An 18,106-nucleotide genomic window follows, 5' to 3' on the forward strand; every position below is an offset into this window, starting at 1 on the left:
TCCTCTGCTCTTTGTGATTTTTATTAATGACTTAGAGGAGGGGGCTGAAGGGTGGATCAGTAAATTTGCTGATGACACCAAGATTGGTGGAGTAGTGGATGAGGTGGAGGGGTGTTGTAGGCTGCAAAGAGACATAGATAGGATGCAAAGCTGGGCTGAAAAATGGCAAATGGAGTTTAACCCTGATAAATGTGAGGTGATTCATTTTGGTAGGACTAATTTAAATGTGGATTACAGGGTCAAAGGTAGGGTTCTGAAGACTGTGGAGGAACAGAGAGATCTTGGGGTCCATATCCACAGATCTCTAAAGGTTGCCACTCAAGTGGATAGAGCTGTGAAGAAGGCATATAGTGTGTTAGCTTTTATTAACAGGGGGTTGGAGTTTAAGAGCCGTGGGGTTATGCTGCAACTGTACAGGACCTTGGTGAGACCGCATTTGGAATATTGCGTGCAGTTCTGGTCACCTCACTATAAGAAGGATGTGGAAGCGCTGGAAAGAGTGCAGAGGAGATTTACCAGGATGCTGCCTGGTTTGGAGTGTCGGTCTTATGAGGAAAGGTTGAGGGAGCTGGGGCTGTTCTCTCTGGAGCGGAGGAGATTGAGGGGAGACTTAATAGAGGTTTATAAAATGATGAAGGGGATAGATAGAGTGAACGTTCAAAGACTATTTCCTCGGGTGGATGGAGCTATTACGAGGGGGCATAACTATAGGGTTCATGGTGGGAGATATAGGAAGGATATCAGAGGTAGGTTCTTCACGCAGAGAGTGGTTGGGGTGTGGAATGGACTGCCTGCAGTGATAGTGGAGTCAGACACTTTAGGAACATTTAAGCGGTTATTGGATAGGCACATGGAGCACACCAGGATGGTAGGGAGTGGGATAGCTTGATCTTGGTTTCAGATGAAGGTCGGCACAACATCGTGGGCCGAAGGGCCTGTTCTGTGCTGTACTGCTCTATGTTCTATGTTCATGTGTGCGGAACTTGGCTATCAGTTTCTGCTCAGCGACTCTGCGCCGTCGTGTCCTTCATTCTCCCAAGTCAGCAACTCCTTGAGTTTAAAATTTTCCTCCTCAGTTTCCAATCTCTGCAAGGAGTTGTCCTCCCTTCCTCTCTAATCTCCAGTTCCACAACCCTCTCAGATCTCTACATCTCTCAAGCCTGTCGAGTTTTAATAACTCCACCATTGACAGACGAGCTTCAGGTGCCTGGTTCCCGAGTGCTGGGATTCCCTCCGAAACCTCTCCACCTCGCTTTCCCCCTTTGAGTGGCATGATGGCACAATGGTTAGCACTGCTGTCTCACAGCGTCATAAGAACATAAGAACATAAGAAATAGGAGCAGGAGTAGGCCATCTAGCCCCTCGAGCCTGCCCCGCCATTCAATAAGATCATGGCTGATCTGACGTGGATCAGTACCACTTACCCGCCTAATCCCCATAACCCTTAATTCCCTTACCGATCAGGAATCCATCCATCCGCGCTTTAAACATATTCAGCGAGGTAGCCTCCACCACCTCAGTGGGCAGAGAATTCCAGAGATTCACCACCCTCTGGGAGAAGAAGTTCCTCCTCAACTCTGTCTTAAACCGACCCCCCTTTATTTTGAGGCTGTGTCCTCTAGTTTTAACTTCCTTACTAAGTGGAAAGAATCTCTCCGCCTCCACCCTATCCAGCCCCCGCATTATCTTATAAGTCTCCATAAGATCCCCCCTCATCCTTCTAAACTCCAACGAGTACAAACCCAATCTCCTCAGCCTCTCCTCATAATCCAAACCCCTCATAGAATCATAGAAACCCTACAGTACAGAAAGAGGCCATTCGGCCCATCGAGTCTGCACCGACCACAATCCCACCCAGACCCTACCTCCATATCCCTACATATTTTACCCACTAATCTACACATCCCAGGACACTAAGGGCAATTTTAGCATGGCCAATCAACCTAACCCGCACATCTTTGGGCTGTGGGAGGAAACCGGAGTACCCGGAGGAAACCCACGCAGACACGAGGAGAATGTGCAAACTCCACACAGACAGTGACCCAAGCCGGGAATCGAACCCAGGTCCCTGGAGCTGTGAAGCAGCAGTGCTAACCACTGTGCTACCGTGCCGCCCGGTATCAACCTGGTGAACCTTCTCTGCACTCCCTCCAATGCCAATATATCCTTCCTCATATAAGGGGACCAATACTGCACACAGTATTCCAGCTGCGGCCTCACCAATGCCCTGTACAGGTGGATCAAGACATCCCTGCTTTTATATTCTATCCCCCTCGCAATATAGGCCAACATCCCATTTGCCTTCTTGATCACCTGTTGTACCTGCAGACTGGGCTTTTGCGTCTCATGCACAAGGACCCCCAGGTCCCTTTGCACGGTAGCATGTTTTAATTTGTTTCCATTGAGATAGTAATCCCATTTGTTATTATTTCCTCCAAAGTGTATAACCTCGCATTTATCAACGTTATACTCCATTTGCCATATCCTCGCCCACTCACTCAGCCTGTCCAAATCTCTCTGCAGATCTTCTCCGTCCTCCACACGATTCACTTTTCCACTTATCTTTGTGTCATCTGCAAACTTCGTTACCCTACACTCCGTCCCCTCCTCCAGATCATCTATATAAATGGTAAACAGTTGCGGCCCGAGTACCGATCCCTGTGGCACGCCACTAGTTACCTTCCTCCAACCGGAAAAACACCCATTTATTCCGACTCTTTGCTGCCTGTCGGATAGCCAGTCCCCAATCCACTTTAACACACTACCCCCAACTCCGTGTGCCCTAATCTTCTTCAGCAGCCTTTTATGGGGCACCTTATCAAACGCCTTTTGGAAATCCAAAAACACCGCATCCACCGGTTCTCCTCCATCAACCGCCCTCGTCACATCTTCATAAAAATCCAACATGTTCGTCAAGCACGACTTTCCCCTCATGAATCCATGCTGCGTCTGATTGATCGAACCATTTCTATCCAGATGCCCTGCTATCTCCTCTTTAATAATGGATTCCAGCATTTACCCTACTACAGACGTTAAGCTGACCGGCCTATAGTTACCCGCCTTTTGTCTCCTTCCTTTTTTAAACAGCGGCGTAACATTACAGCTTGGGTCACTGTCTGTGTGGAGTCTGCACGTTCTCCCCATGTCTGTGTGGGTTTCCTCCGGGTGCTTCGGTTTCCTCCCACAGTCCAAAGATGTGCTGGTTCGGTGAATTGGCCATGCTAAACTGCCCCTTCGTGTCAGGGGGACTAGCAGAGTAAATATGTGGGGTTGCGGGGATGGGGCCTGTGTAGGATTGTGGTCGGTGCAGACTTGATGGGCCGAATGGCCTCCTTCTGCACTGCAGGGATTCTATAAGGACACCATGTAACCTCTCTCTTTAAGCAGGTTTCTGGTCACCTCCCTGTGTTGCTCAATGTCAAATCTTGTTTTCTAATGTGCCTTGGATCGTTTGCTATCTAAATACAAGTTGTTGTTCCCGGGAATTCCCTCTGTCTGATCAGTCTTGGCAGTGATCCAGGTTAAATAGGATGTGTTTCTTTTCCAGTCAGGAGCAGACGTTCTTACAGTGAGTGAATAAAATCACAAGATTGGAGATTCTTATCCTTTACACAGGGCCCTGTGCGTTTGGCTAAGATCCAGCGACAGATCATTGCAATGTTTATCTTGCCAGCTCGGAGCTTGTGTGTCTCTCTGGTGGGGACCATGAACTGGATTGAATTTGAATTGGTTTTTGGGGAAAGCAAGGCGATGGATTTGGGTTCGTCCTGTCCACTCTGCGCACTGGCTTCGGAACTTTAACAAAGGAAGATTGTTTTTCAGAGGGGCCGGTGAATTTAGTATCAGCAGATGACATTGGTCTTGTTTTAAATGGTAAATATCTGTGGAGACAGGATAGTAAGAGATAAAAGCTGAAGCTTCAGTTCTTGTCTGGTAAGGCACTGCTCGTGAATCACAGATCACATCCTGTCCTTAGAGCAAGTGAAGAGGTTAAAACTGTCTAATTAGACACCAGTTCATCTCCCATCAGGAGTTGGGAAATTGGTGAGTTTGCAATGAGTGATAACGTAATGAGCATGAAGGAAGATAATGAAGGAATCAAGGAATGCCAGCATGGGGGGAATGCTGCACTAGGATCTCACTGACTGATTTCAGACAACTTTTTAAAGAATGAATGAAGGGAATATGACATCCTTGGACTTTGAAAAAGCAGCTGCTGCAATGACTTTCGTGTGAAGGTGAAGTGTAAATAAGGAGCTGCCTGAAGGAGGGATAGCAGCAAGGTGGGCTGAATGGGCATTCTCTTAGATTGAAGGTCCCTTAGCCCTCAGACAAGCTACTCCAATCAACCCTTGCAAGCTTCTGTCTAATTCCATCAAAATTCCCCTTGCCCCAATTTAGAACTTGCACCTGTGGACCAGTTTTGTCCCTTTCCATTACTATTTTAAAATGAATAGAACCATGGTCACTGGTCCCAAAGTGGTCCCCCACTGTCACCTCAGTCACTTGTCCTGTCCTATTTCCCGAGAGTAGATCAAGTTTTGCCTTTTCCCGAATAGGACCCTCCACATGCTGCCTGAGGAAACTTCCCTGAACAAATTCCACTCCATCTAAGCCCTTAACACTTTGGCAGTCCCAGTCTATGTTAGGAAAATTAAAATCCCCTACTATGACGACGCTATTACTCCTGCAGGTCTCCCCAATCTCCCTGCATATTTGTTCTTCTAATTCCCATTGACTATTTGGGGGCCTATAGTACAACCCCAATTAGGTCACATCCCCTTTTTTCTTAGTTCCACCCACAAAGCCTCGCTGGATGTTCCCTGTGTTAGTTTGGAATGATTTGTTTTTGTACTGTTAGCATCATTGTCAAGGCGGGATTTACTTCTCGTCCCAGTTACACTGAGTGCATCAGGCCTGGACCTCCCTCCCTGAGGGGAAATCTAAAATTCCTCCACTGTCATGTTATTCCCGGGTATCCTCACAATCCTGATTTGATTTGATTTATTATTGTCACACGCATTAACATACAGTGAAAAGTATTGTTTCTTGTGCGCTATACAGACAAAACATACCGTTCATAGAGAAGGAAACGAGAGAGTGCAGAATGTAGTGTTACAGCCATAGCTAGGGTGTAGAGAAAGATCAACTTAATGCAAGGTAAGTCCATTCAAAAGTCTGACAGCAGCAGGGAAGAAGCTGTTCTTGAGCCGGTTGGTACGTGACCTCAGACTTTTGTATCTTTTTCCCGATGGAAGAAGGTGGAAGAGAGAATGTCCGGGGTACGTGGGGTCCTTGATTATGCTGGCTGCTTTGCCGAGGCAGTGGGAAGTGTAGACAGAGTCAATGGATGGGAGGCTGGTTTGTGTGATGGATTGGGCTACATTCACGACCTTTTGTAGTTTCTTGCGGTTTTGGGCAGAGCAGGAGCCCCATACCAAGCTGTGATACAACCAGAAAGAATGCTTTCTATGGTGCACCTGTAAAAGTTTAAATACACTGGGATTCCAGACAGAGGGAATTCAGAATAAAGAATCGGACTGAAATGGATCCCTTAAAACAGAGCAGAATATTTCTGCCTTAACGAGAAGTGAATGTTTCACCTCATTTCACCATCAGTCTGCTCCATCAGGCACAGTGTGACTCGGAGGCTGCAATCAGCAACACGGCTCCATGTTTAATGTGACACATTAATGCCCAAAAATACATTAAAAGGAGCAGAAAACACAGAGCACATCTCAGTGAGGATAAATATTTCAAAAATACTGCAACAATTCCACTTTAAAGATCAGATGATTTGCTTGGTTTTCTCTCCCCTGAATATCTGGTTGTAATGACAAACAAACGCGATCAGAGGAGACTTTTAAAAATGTATTTGTTCACAGGACATGGGCGTCGCTGGCTTGGCCAGTATTTATTGCCCTTGAGAAGGGGGGTGGTGAGCTGCCTTCTTCAACCGTTGCAGTCCATGTGGTATCAGTACACCCACTGTGCTATTAGGGAGGGAGTTCCAGAATTTTGACCCAGTGGCAGTGAAGGAACGGTGCTATATTTCCAATCAGGATGGTGAGTGGCTTGGAGGGGAACCTCCAGGTGGCGGTGTTCCCAGATGTCTACTGCCCTTGTTGTAGAAATCATGGGTTTGAGAGGTGTTTGTGTTAAGCAGTCAGGAGTGAGCCCCTTTTGGGGGGAAATGTATTTTCAGAACACTTTATGGGTTATAATTGGAGATTAAGAACAGTGTGCTGATACTGTGCCTTTAAGAAATGTATATGTTTCTTGTGCAGGATTTGTTTTAGCAGTTAGTTCTATTTATCAGTGCTGCTTTCCCTGTAACCGGCAGCCCCTATTACTACAGCAGCATAATTGCTCTTAATTGCTGAAATGTTTACATTAATCTGGACCAATGCTGTTCTGTTATTTTAGTGTTTTTCCCTGGGGTTTTTCGGAGTAGGGCTTGATTAGGTTGATTGACAGGAAAAGTCACGTGACTGGGCAGCATTGGGCTTTCACAGAGAAATCAAGTCAGTTGCTGTTTGGGATCTTTAGAGACAGGATTAAGGATTAAGGAGAATCCCAAGGCATTTTATTCATACGTTAGGAACAAAAGGGTTGTCAGGGAAAAAATCGGACCTCTCAGGGACAAAAGTGGGGAATTATGCTTAGAGCCCAAAGAAGTAGGGGAGATCCTAAATGAATACTTTGCATCGGTATTCACAAAGGAGAGGGATGTGTTGACTGGGAGTGTCTCAGAGGGGAGTGTTGACCCGTTCGAGAAAATCTCCATTACAAGGGAGGAAGTGTTAGGTTTTTTTAGGGAATATAAAGACTGACAAATCCCCAGGGCCTGATGGAATCTATCCAAGGCTGCTCAGGGAGACGAGAGATGAAATCGCTGGACCTCTGACGCAAATCTTTGTCTCGTCACTGGACACAGGTGAGGTCCCAGAGGATTGGAGGATAGCTAATGTGGTCCCGTTATTTAAGAAGGGTAGGAAGGATAACCCGGGTAATTATAGGCCGGTGAGCTTGACGTCCGTGGTAGGGAAGTTGTTGGAGAGGATTCTTAGAGATAGGATGTATGCGCATTTAGAAAGGAATAAGCTCATTAACGATAGTCAGCATGGTTTTGTGAGAGGGAGGTCATGCCTCACTAACCTGGTGGAGTTTTTTGAAGAAGTGACTAGAATGGTTGACGAGGGAAGGGCCGTGGATGTCGTCTATATGGACTTTAGTAAAGCGTTTGACAAAATCCCTCATGGTAGGTTGGTGCAAAAGGTTGGATCTCATGGGATAGAGGGGGAGGTGGCTAGATGGGTGGAGAACTGGCTTGGTCACAGAATAAGAGTTTTAACAACACCAGGTTCAAGTCCAGCAGGTTTATTTGGTAGCAAACACCATTAGCTTTCGGAGCGCTGCTCCTTCGTCAGATGGAGTGGAAATGTGCATTTCCACTCCATCTGACGAAGGAGCAGCGCTCCGAAAGCTAATGGTGTTTGCTACTAAATAAACCTGTTGGACTTTAACCTGGTGTTGTTAAAACTCTTACTGTGTTCACCCCAGTCCAACGCCGGCATCTCCACATCTTGGTCACAGAAGACAGAGGGTGGTAGTGGAAGGGTCTTTTTCCGGCTGGATGCCTGTGACTAGTGGTGTTCCACAGGACTCTGTACTGGGACCTCTGCTGTTTGTGATTTATATAAACGATGTGGAAGAAGGTGTAACTGGGGTGATCAGTAAGTTTGCGGACGACACGAAAATGGCTGGACTTACAGATAGTGAGGAGCATTGTCAGAGGCTACAGAAGGATGTAGATAGGCTGGAAATTTGGGCAAAGAAATGGCAGATGGAGTTCAATCCAGATAAATGTGAAGTGATGCATTTTGGTAGAACTAACGTAGAGGGGGGCTATACGATAAATGGCAGAACCATAAAAGGTGTAGATACGCAGAGGGACCTGGGTGTGCAAGTCCACAGATCCTTGAAGGTGACGTCACAGGTGGAGAAGGTAGTGAAGAAGGCATATGGCATGCTTGCCTTTATAGGACGGGGCATAGAGTATAAAAGTTGGGGTCTGATGTTGCAGTTGTATAGAACGTTGGTTCGGCCGCATTTGGAATACTGCGCCCAGTTCTGGTCGCCACACTACCAGAAGGACATGGAGGCTTTAGAGAGAGTGCAGAGGAGGTTTACCAGGATGTTGCCTGGTATGGAAGGGCTTAGTTATGAGGAGAGATTGGGTAAACTGGGGTTGTTCTCACTGGAAAGACGGAGGATGAAGGGTGACCTAATAGAGGTGTATAAAATTATGAAAGGCATAGATAGGGTGAACAGTGGGAAGCTTTTTCCCAGGTCGGTGGTGACGTTCACGAGGGGTCATAGGTTCAAGGTGAGGTGGGGGGAGGTTTAATACGGATATCAGAAGGACGTATTTTACACAGAGGGTGGTGGGGGCCTGGAATGCGCTGCCGGGCAAGGTGGTGGAGGCGGACACACTGGGAACGTTTAAGACTTATCTAGATAGCCACATGAACGGAGTGGGAATGGAGGGATACAAAAGAATGGTCTAGTTTGGACCAGGGAGCGGCACGGGCTTGGAGGGCCGAAGGGCCTGTTCCTGTGCTGTATTGTTCTTTGTTCAGTCTTCTCTATGTCTCTGCCACTGGAGTTGGAGACTAGATCTGCCAGGAAATAAGTTTCATTCTCTGGAGGCTGCTGTATGGGAGTCAGAAGACAGATGTCTTTCTGTATCTGTCCACAAGGCTTAAAAGGCTGGAAATCGAGCTTCCGTGTGAGCCAATATGTTTTTTGTGCTCACTTATTCTGAAGAGTGATTTTTGTCTCTGGGAATACTGCTTACATTGGAGTTAGCTTGCTGTTAAGAATTATATTTTGTCATGTTTAAGTACTTTATTTGGTAAAAGCTATGATAATTCTTTTTGTTATATTTTAACTGTGTTGTTAAATAAAGTTTGTTTTAATAAAAGCTTCCTGGTGGGGTATTAGAATCACACCTGGAGTGAAACACCTTGTGCTGACACTAATGCCAAAATCAAAAACAGTAGACTAACTTCATAAAATACCTGGGAGTTTCTGATCTGGTCCCTAACACCAGAAACATGTGCAGCAGTCAAATATTGTGCTGTGTTGAATAATTTTCCATCCATGAGGGGAATTCAGAAGAGATTCAGTTGTAGAATTCTGACTGAAGCTTGTTCTGGGTTTTTTCAGTATTTTGAATCTCTCGATTTCAGCAGGTGGAACACGCTGTACTCACACAATGCTGTTCCATTTTTCCCTTCCTTTTGTCGACTCTTGCAAAGTTAATTCAAGGTGACAGCAGCTTTGAGGCAAAGTAGATGTCCAACAATTCTCAGTCAAGCACAAGATTCTAAAAATTAAACCAGAGAACAATGCAGCTTTAAAACTTACAGCTGAACATTTGAATAAACTCAGGGCCTGAAGCTGGCAATTACAGTCAACAACTTCCCAATTCACGGACTGCAAATCAAACCAATTTCATCAAGCTTGCTGAATTAATCGCACCAATCTTACAGCACATTCGGCCCATCATGTCTATACCAGCTCTTTGCAAGAGATATCCAATCAGCCCCAGTCCCCTGCTATTCCCCATTCACCTGCAAGTTTTTTATCCTTCAAATGTTTGTGCAACTCCCTTTTGAAAGGTTTTATTGAATCTGCTCCCAGGCAGTGAATTTGATTGTGTCAGGAAGGTGCAGGCATGATGATAACTGTACGAAAGTGTAACTGGACCCTCTGCTTCTCTTCCAGGTGTCCCTCAGACTCCTGTAATAAGTGGCTTCAAAGGACCAGTCAACGAAGGAGACTTGGTGGAGTTGACTTGCACCACCATTGGCAGTAAGCCAGCGGCTAACATCCGATGGTTCAAGGGCGACAAGGAAATTCAAGGTGAGCTTGTATTGGTACAGCGGTTCCTGTGCCGTATGGTTTTCCTAACTTTCCATTTGCGAGGGGAGTTCATACTCACCTCCGCCAACACGGCTTGAGTTGTCAGTGGGTATCTGGATCTAGGAGTCACTTCTCTCTCTCTCGCTCTTCAGGCCAGAGCAGAAGCTCTACCTCTTCCCTATCCGCAGACAGGCAAAGGTCAGTGCTCCCGAACATTGGTATTTGAGCCAATCAGAGTAGAAATGCTCTCAGGGGTACTGGTGAAAGGGTGAAAGGGAATTGATCCATACGCATCACATCACAACCCACTGTCTATTCCCAATAATGTCGAGATGCCGGCGTTGGACTGGGGTAAGCACAGTAAGAAGTCTCACAACACCAGGTTAAAGTCCAACAGGTTTATTTGGTAGCAAATACCATTAGCTTTCGGAGCAATGCTCCTTTGTCAGATGGAGTGGATATCTGTTCTCAACCAGTGCAAACAGACACAGAAATCAAATTACAGAATACTGATTAGAATGCAAATCTCTACAGCCAGCCAGGTCTTAAATGTACAGACAATGTGGGTGGAGGGAGCATTCAACACAGGTTAAAGAGATGTGTATTGTCTCCAGACAGAACAGCTAGTGAAATTCTGCAAGCCAAGGAGGCAAGCTGTGGGGGTTACTGATAATGTGACATAAATTCAACATCCCGGTTTAGGCCGTCCTCATGTGTGCGGAACTTGGCTATCAGTTTCTGCTCAGCGACTCTGCGCTGTCATGTGTCGTGAAGGCCGCCTTGGAGAACGCTTACCTGAAGATCCAAGGGTGAATGCCCGTGACTGCTGAAGTGCTCCCCCACAGGAAGAGAACAGTCTTGCCTGGTGATTGTCGAGCGGTGTTCATTCATCCGTTGTCGTAGCGTCTGCATGGTTTCCCCAATGTACCCAATAAGCACAGGAAATGCTGGAAAATCTCGGCAAGGCAGCAGCTGTGGAGAAAGAAACTGAGGTAATGTTTCGAGTCTGTGTGACTTCTTCAGACCTCTCCACAGACTCTGCCAGACCTGCTGAGTTTATCCAGAAGATCCTGTTTTTATTTCAGATTTCCAGCATCTGTACGATTTTGCTTCCATGCTGCATTTCAGTTGATTTTTATGGACTGGGGAATTGATGGTGCAGAGAGCAAAGTGAGCAGCTGATTCATAATCACCCATTCTCCATCACTGCCAAAGCCCAGTTTCACCCTCATTACTATTAGAACATAAGATGTAGGAGCAGAATTAGGCCGTTTGGCCCATCGAGTTACACTCGCAGTGGAGTTCCAACACAATGCATTGTGAATCCAATATTCATGAATCCTCACAACATTGCTTCATGTTGTAAGTGGTTGTGTATTTCAGCGTCTATACTTTCTCTCAGTTGCTCAGGGCAGCAACACTGTCACTGTGAGTAACAGGAATGCATCCATCAATCCTGTCAACACCTCCCGTCCTCATAGGTGGCCAGAGCTGAACGTTACACCTCCAGGTGTCACGGTTTTTTTTAAATTCATTCGTGGGACATGGGCGTCGCTGGTTGGCCAGGTTTTATTGCCCATCCCTAGTTGCCCTTGGACTGTGTCTCGCTCGGCCGTTTCAGATGTCAGTTGAGAGTCAACCACATTGCTGTGGCTCTGGAGTCACATACAGGCCAGACCAGGGAAGGACGGCAGATTTCTTTCCCGAAAAGACATTAGTGAACCAGATGGGTTTTTCCGACAATCGACAATGGTTTCATGGTCATCAGTAGATTCTATATTCCAGGTATTTTTTATTGAATTCAAATTCCACCATCTGCTGTGGTGGGATTCGAACCCGGGTCCCCAGAACATTAGCTCAGTTTCTAGATAATAGTCTCATGATAATGCCACGAATCAATCGCCATTCCCTAACTGGGGCGGCTGATGGGCTGTTGTCACGGTAACCGGGGCGCCTGATGGGCTGTTGTCATGGTAACCGGGACGTCTGATGGGCTGTTGTCATGGTAACTGGGGCGGCTGATGGGCTGTTGTCACGGTAACCGGGGCGCCTGATGGGCTGTTGTCATGGTAACTGGGGCGCCTGATGGGCTGTTGTCACGGTAACTGGGGCGCCTGATGGGCTGTTGTCACGGTAACCGGGGTGCCTGATGGGCTGTTGTCATGGTAACCGGGGCATCTGATGGGCTGTTGTCACAGTAACTGGGGCGCCTGATGGGCTGTTGTCAAGTAACCCAGGTGGCTGATGGGCTGTTGTCATGGTAACCGAGGTGCCTGATGGGTTGGTGTCACGGTAACCGGGGTGCCTGATGGATTGTTGCCATGGTAACCGGGGTGCCTGATGGGCTGTTGCCATGGTAACTGGGGTGCCTGGTGGACTGTTGTCATGGTAACTGGGGTGCCTGATGGACTGTTGTCATGGTAACCGAGGTGCCTGATGGGCTGGTGTCACGGTAACCGGGGTGCCTGATGGGCTGTTGTCATGGTAACTGACATGCTGCAAATTGTGTTTTGTTGAATTCAGTTTCCATTTAATAAAAGAGATTATTGATGTAATGGGAAGCAGGAAGTTTAATTCCGTGCTGTAAAAAGCAAACAGTTCAGTGGTTTCTGAAAGATACGCTGTTTCCTTGTTCTCCCGAGGGGGATGAAAGTATTAAAATTAATATCGAGCAATAACGTGAACCCACCGTGAGAGCAAAGGTGCAGGAATGGAGAGTGCAAGGGGTCAGCTGAGGACATCCACCTTCTGTACTTCCCTCAGCTTCTCCAATCTCTAATGCACAAAGTTCCATCAAGACTAATAAAGCAGCAGCAATATTTATTATTGAAATAGATACAAGCATTTGTTGGTCACAGACTCTGTCAGACTGCTGTCTCTGTATAATCACACACCACAACTCAAACAGCACCGGGCACTCCGCTAGATCGCTGATCTCTGTCACTTATTCTGCTGACTCTACATTTTAAAACATTCGTTTATGGGATGTGGGTGTCATTGGCTGGTCAGCAATTAAGAGTCACCCACATTGCTGTGGCTCTGGAGTCACATGTAGGCCAGACCAGGTAAGGACGGCAGATTTCCTTCCCTAAAGGACATTAGTGACCCAGATGGGTTTTTCTGACCATCAACAATGGTTTCATGGTCATCAGTAGATTCTTAATTCCAGATTTTTATTGAATTCAAATTTCACTATCTCACCGTGGCAGGATTCGATCCCGGGTCTGCAGAGTGTTACCCTGGATTACTAGTCCAGCGGCAATGCCACTATGCCACCGTCTCTCTAAAATGTTTGGCAGGGGGATGGGGGGTTTGTTTCACTGCGTTACTTTCCAAATTTGGTGACAAATCCCTGAGATACAATATCTGGAAGAAATGTGCTGCGCATTGAGAGTCCAGTAAGAAGCCTCACAACACCAGGGTAAAGTCCGACAGTAAGAAGCCTCACTACACCAGAGTAAAGTCCGACAGGTTTATTTGGTAGCACAAGCTTTCGGAGTGTCACTCGGTCAGGTGAGTGATTCTGAGTCTGGCAGACTCTGCAATGTGCCATCTTGCTGACTGACTCGCTGAGAGTGAATCTCAACACTGAGAGCTGAATGCTTATTTGGCTCCAATGGGCTCTCACACACAGCCAGGGGCGCAAGGTTGTGATCAGGAGCAGTTGTTCTGTCAGAGTTTCTCTCCTTGGCCAGGGTTCCTGCCCCTGATCACTGTCTAGCTGAGAAGAACAGCTCTGACAGTTCCACGGTGAGCCACTGAAATAACACTTATAAAAAAGCCAATCTGTGAGACAGGGCAGGTCAGAACTCAGGGAGAGGTGCAAACTGATTGCTTCAGGCTCACCACAGCAGCTGCAAGAGCCACTTTCTGACACATTAGATTTAACTGTCACTCAAACTGTGCCTTCAAACAAAATAAATGATCCTTATTTACTCCCTGCAGAGTTTGTGATGCTGTACTTCTCACTCGCTTCCTGCTAAACAATACTTCCACAGCAACACTTAACTCCAGTAAAGTGCCAGACTAGATTTAGAACCTGGTAACCAATGTCCACACACACAGACACACACACACTCTCAACACAGACACACATATACACGCACACGCACACACACATGTACACAGACTCGCACTTACTCGAGACACTCACATTTGCACATGCATACACATACACTCACACACACATGCATACACAGACACAAAGAAATGCACACACACACAAACACATAGGCACACAGACATGCATACTCAGGCTCACACACACGCACACTGTCACACTCAGTCACACAAACAGACACATGCTCTGTCCCATGCACACAAAGTCACACACAGTCAGACAAACATACTCACACAGATACACTCAAACTCGCCCACACACTAACATGCTCCCACACAAATCACAAATACTCTCACATGCACTTACATACACCGACACACACATATCGACACAGTCATACATGCACAATGTTGCATATATCACACACACAAAGACACACACACCCATGTGCACACTCACTCTCGCACACACAATCAAACACACACACACATCCGCACACACACACGCTCACTCACACATAGTCAAACACTCATGCACAGACACACACACACTCACAGACAGACACACAACTCGCACACACACACACGCTCACACACACACGCTCACACACACACTCACATACAAGGGGGCACAGGTTCAAGGTGAGAGGGGGAAAGTTTAAGGGAGATGTGCGGGAGAAGTGTTTCACGCGGAGAGTAGTGGGGGCCCGGAACGCGCTGCCAGAGGAGGCGGTGGAAAGAGGCACATTAGCAACATTTAAGAGGCATCTAGATGGGTGCAGGAATAGGGAGGGAATAGAGGGGTACGGACCGAGTAAGGGCAGAAAGTTTTATTTTAGTTTAGTTCAGGCATCATGATCAGCACAGGCTTGGAGGGCCGAAGGGTCTGTTCCTGTGCTGTACTGTTCTTTGTTCTTTGACCCTGAGAGTGTGAACTAACTGACCTTGAACCTGCGCCCCCTTGTTATTAACACTTTCACCCTGGGAAAAAGCCTCTGACTATCCACCCTGTCTCTGCCTCTCATCATTTTGTAGACCTCTATCAGGTCTCCCCTCAGCCTCCGTCTTTCCAGTGAAAACAATCCTAGTTTATTCAACCTCTCCTCATAGCAACACCCTCGAGACCAGGCACCATCCTGGTGAACCTTCTTTACACTCTCTCCAAAGTTTCCATGTCCTTCTGGTAGTGCGGTGACCAGAACTGCACGCGGTATTCCAAATGCGGCCTAACCAAGGTTTTATATAGCTGTAACATGATTTCCCAACTCTTGTACTCAATGCCCCGGCCGATGAAGGCAAGCAGGCCATTTGCCTTCTAAATCATCTTGGTCACATGTGTTACCATTTTTAGTGAACTATGGACCTGCACGCCCAGACCCCTCTGTGTGTGGGGGCATCCAGAACTAGGGGTGATTGTTTGAGGATAAGGAGTAAATCTCAGACTGTTACCAGGGAGAGGGCTGGTGCTCGGAAATGGAGTTTGAAGAAGGAATCAAAAATAATGACTTTATTTTTTTCCCAGAGTTTAATTGGAGGAGATTTCTGCACATCCTGCACTGGATGTCAGATAAACAGTCTGATAATTTAGCAGCGGTGAAGGAGTGGAGAGAGATGGTGCTCAGATAGAGCGGGCTGTCCTCAGTGTGAAAACTGACACTGTGTTTTTCAGATGATATCCGTGAGGGGCAGCAGATAGATGAGAAATAGGAGGGAGTCACGATAGATCCTCAGACGACCAAAGATAACGACCTGGGAGCAGGAAGAGGAGCCATTGCCAGCACTTCTCAAACTCTGATTGGATAGTTAAGAATTGAACCGATGAGTGCAGTCCCACCCATCTGAATGGCCATGGAGAGAAACTGGAGGAGAAAAGTGTTCTCAACCCTGTCAAAAATGCAGAAAGGTTGAGAAGGATGAGGAGGAAGAGTTTCCCTTTTCCAATCGTCTCCAAGGATGGCATTTGTGACTTCAGTAAGAGCAGTTTCAGTACTGTGAAAGGGGTGGAAACCTGATTGGAGGGATTCAAACGTGGCGTCCAGGATAGGTTGGCATGGATTTGGGTGAAGAAAGCTTGTGCTTTGGAAAGGAAAGGTAGCTGGAGATGGGAGCTTGTAAGGAAAGCAGATCCAACGGGTGATGATGGCGGATTTGAAGGAAAGAGGGACAACACCTGAGGAGAGAGTGGCTAGCACGGCAGCAAGGAAGGGAGGTTGTTTGGTTAGTTTAGTGGGAATAGGGTCCAGAGAGCAAGGGCCCTATCTTGTGGACCAGATGAGCTCAGAGAGGACATGAGGAGAGATTTGAGAGAAAGATGTGAGCTAATGGCTCAATAAGGAGGAGAATTAAAGGAAATTTGACCCAGTGGGATAGTCAAGGAGAAGCAAGTGGCAGAGGCATCCGATCAGATTGTCTCAATCTTAGTGACAAAGTCCATGAGTTCCTTGCCATTGTTGCTGGAGGTGGGAATGGAGGGGACGGGGGAAAGGGGTTTCACAAGACAGTTGGTTAAAACAAGTTATTCACCAAAGATGTTCAAGTTTGTATCCCTCAGACTTAATGCAGCTGAGGTGAACGACTGGGGACAAAGAGTAACAGATTGGGTGGGGAAAGGGAGGTGTGCACTGTTAAACCTCTCAGTTATAGACCAGTGATAAAAGATGATGCAAGACCACCTTCTTCACAAACTCACTTTATTCTCTTTACGCTCCACATACACACCCCCAGCATCCAGTGCCCCCTGTAATCCCTTTCTATATCCCGGTGAGTACCATTAAACAATTAACATGCAAATTAGCTCGAAAGTGGAAGGTTGAAGTTAAGCCATTCCTAACACGGACGGGCTGATTCACGGGAGCTGCTGTAATCTCAGGATAAATGAAAGACCAAAGGCCATAATTGGGAATTTGAGAGTGTGGTAACTTTACAGAGAGCAGTTCCCAGGGTCCAACACTAAAAGTAGTGGGTTTGGGAAGGGAGAGGGAAATGTAGATTGACCATAAGACATAGGAGCAGAATTAGGCCACTCGGCCCATCGAGTCTGCTCCGCCATTCAATCATGGCAGATATTTTTCTCATCCCCATTCTCCTGCCTTTTCCCCATAACCCCTGATCCCCTTATTAATCAAGAACCTATCTATCTCTGTCTTAAAGACACTCAATGACCTGGCCTCCACAGCCTTCTGCGGCAAAGAGTTCCACAGATTCACCACTCTCTGGCTGAAGAAATACCTCCTCATCTCTGTTTTAAAGGATTGTCCCTTTAGCCTGAGGTTGTGCCCTCTGGTCCTAGTTTTTCCTACTAGTGGAAACATCCTCTCCACGTCCCACTCTATCCAGGCCTCGCGGTATCCTGTAAGTTTCAATAAGATCCCCCCTCATCCCTCTGAACTCCAATGAGTACAGACCCAGAGTCCTCAACCGTTCCCCATACGACAAGCTCTTCATTCTAGGGATCATTCTTGTGAACCTCCTCTGGATTCTTTCCAAGGCCAGCACATCCTTCCTTAGATACGTGGCCCAAAACTGCTCACAATATTCCAAATGGGGTCTGACCAGAGCCTTATACAGCCTCAGAAGTACATCCCTGCTCTTGTATTCTAGCCCTCTTGTCATGAATGCTAACATTACATCTGCCTTCCTAACTGCCGACTGAACCTGCAGGTTAACCTGAAGAGAATCTTGAACAATGACTCCCAAGTCTCTTTGTGTTTCTGATTTCCTAAGCATTTTCCCATTTAGAAAATAGTCTCTGCCTCCATTCCTCCTTCCAAAATGCAGAACCTCACACTTTTCCACATTGTATTCCATCTGCCACTTCTTTGCCCACTGTCCTAATCTGCCCAAGTCCCTCTGCAGCCCCCCCTGCTTCCACAATACTAACTGTCCCTCTATATATCTTTGTATCACCTGCAAACTTAGCAACAGTGCCTTCAGTTCCTTCCTCCAAATCGTTAATGTATATTGTGAAAAGTTGTGGTCCCAGCACCGACCCCTGAGGCACACCACTAGTCACCGGCTGCCATCCTGAAAAAGACCCCTTTATCCCCACTCTCTGTCTTCTGCCAGTCAGCCAATCCTCTATCCATGCCAGCATCTTACCCTTAACACCATGGGCACT

The 18,106-nt window shown here is 46.8% G+C and overlaps 1 protein-coding gene across 1 annotated transcript in view; it reads left to right on the forward strand.

Moving 5' to 3' along the window:
* Window positions 1-18,106, forward strand: part of LOC144506235 (cell adhesion molecule 2-like) — a 394,417-nt gene that overhangs the window by 187,843 nt on the left and 188,468 nt on the right. Inside the window, exon 5 of the mRNA XM_078232093.1 lies at window positions 9,793-9,930. Coding sequence (XP_078088219.1) covers window positions 9,793-9,930 — 138 coding nt within the window. The remainder of the gene's footprint in view (window positions 1-9,792; window positions 9,931-18,106) is intronic.

Source organism: Mustelus asterias, chromosome 17, assembly GCF_964213995.1.
Source record: "Mustelus asterias chromosome 17, sMusAst1.hap1.1, whole genome shotgun sequence".
Taxonomy (NCBI): Eukaryota; Metazoa; Chordata; class Chondrichthyes; order Carcharhiniformes; family Triakidae; genus Mustelus; species Mustelus asterias.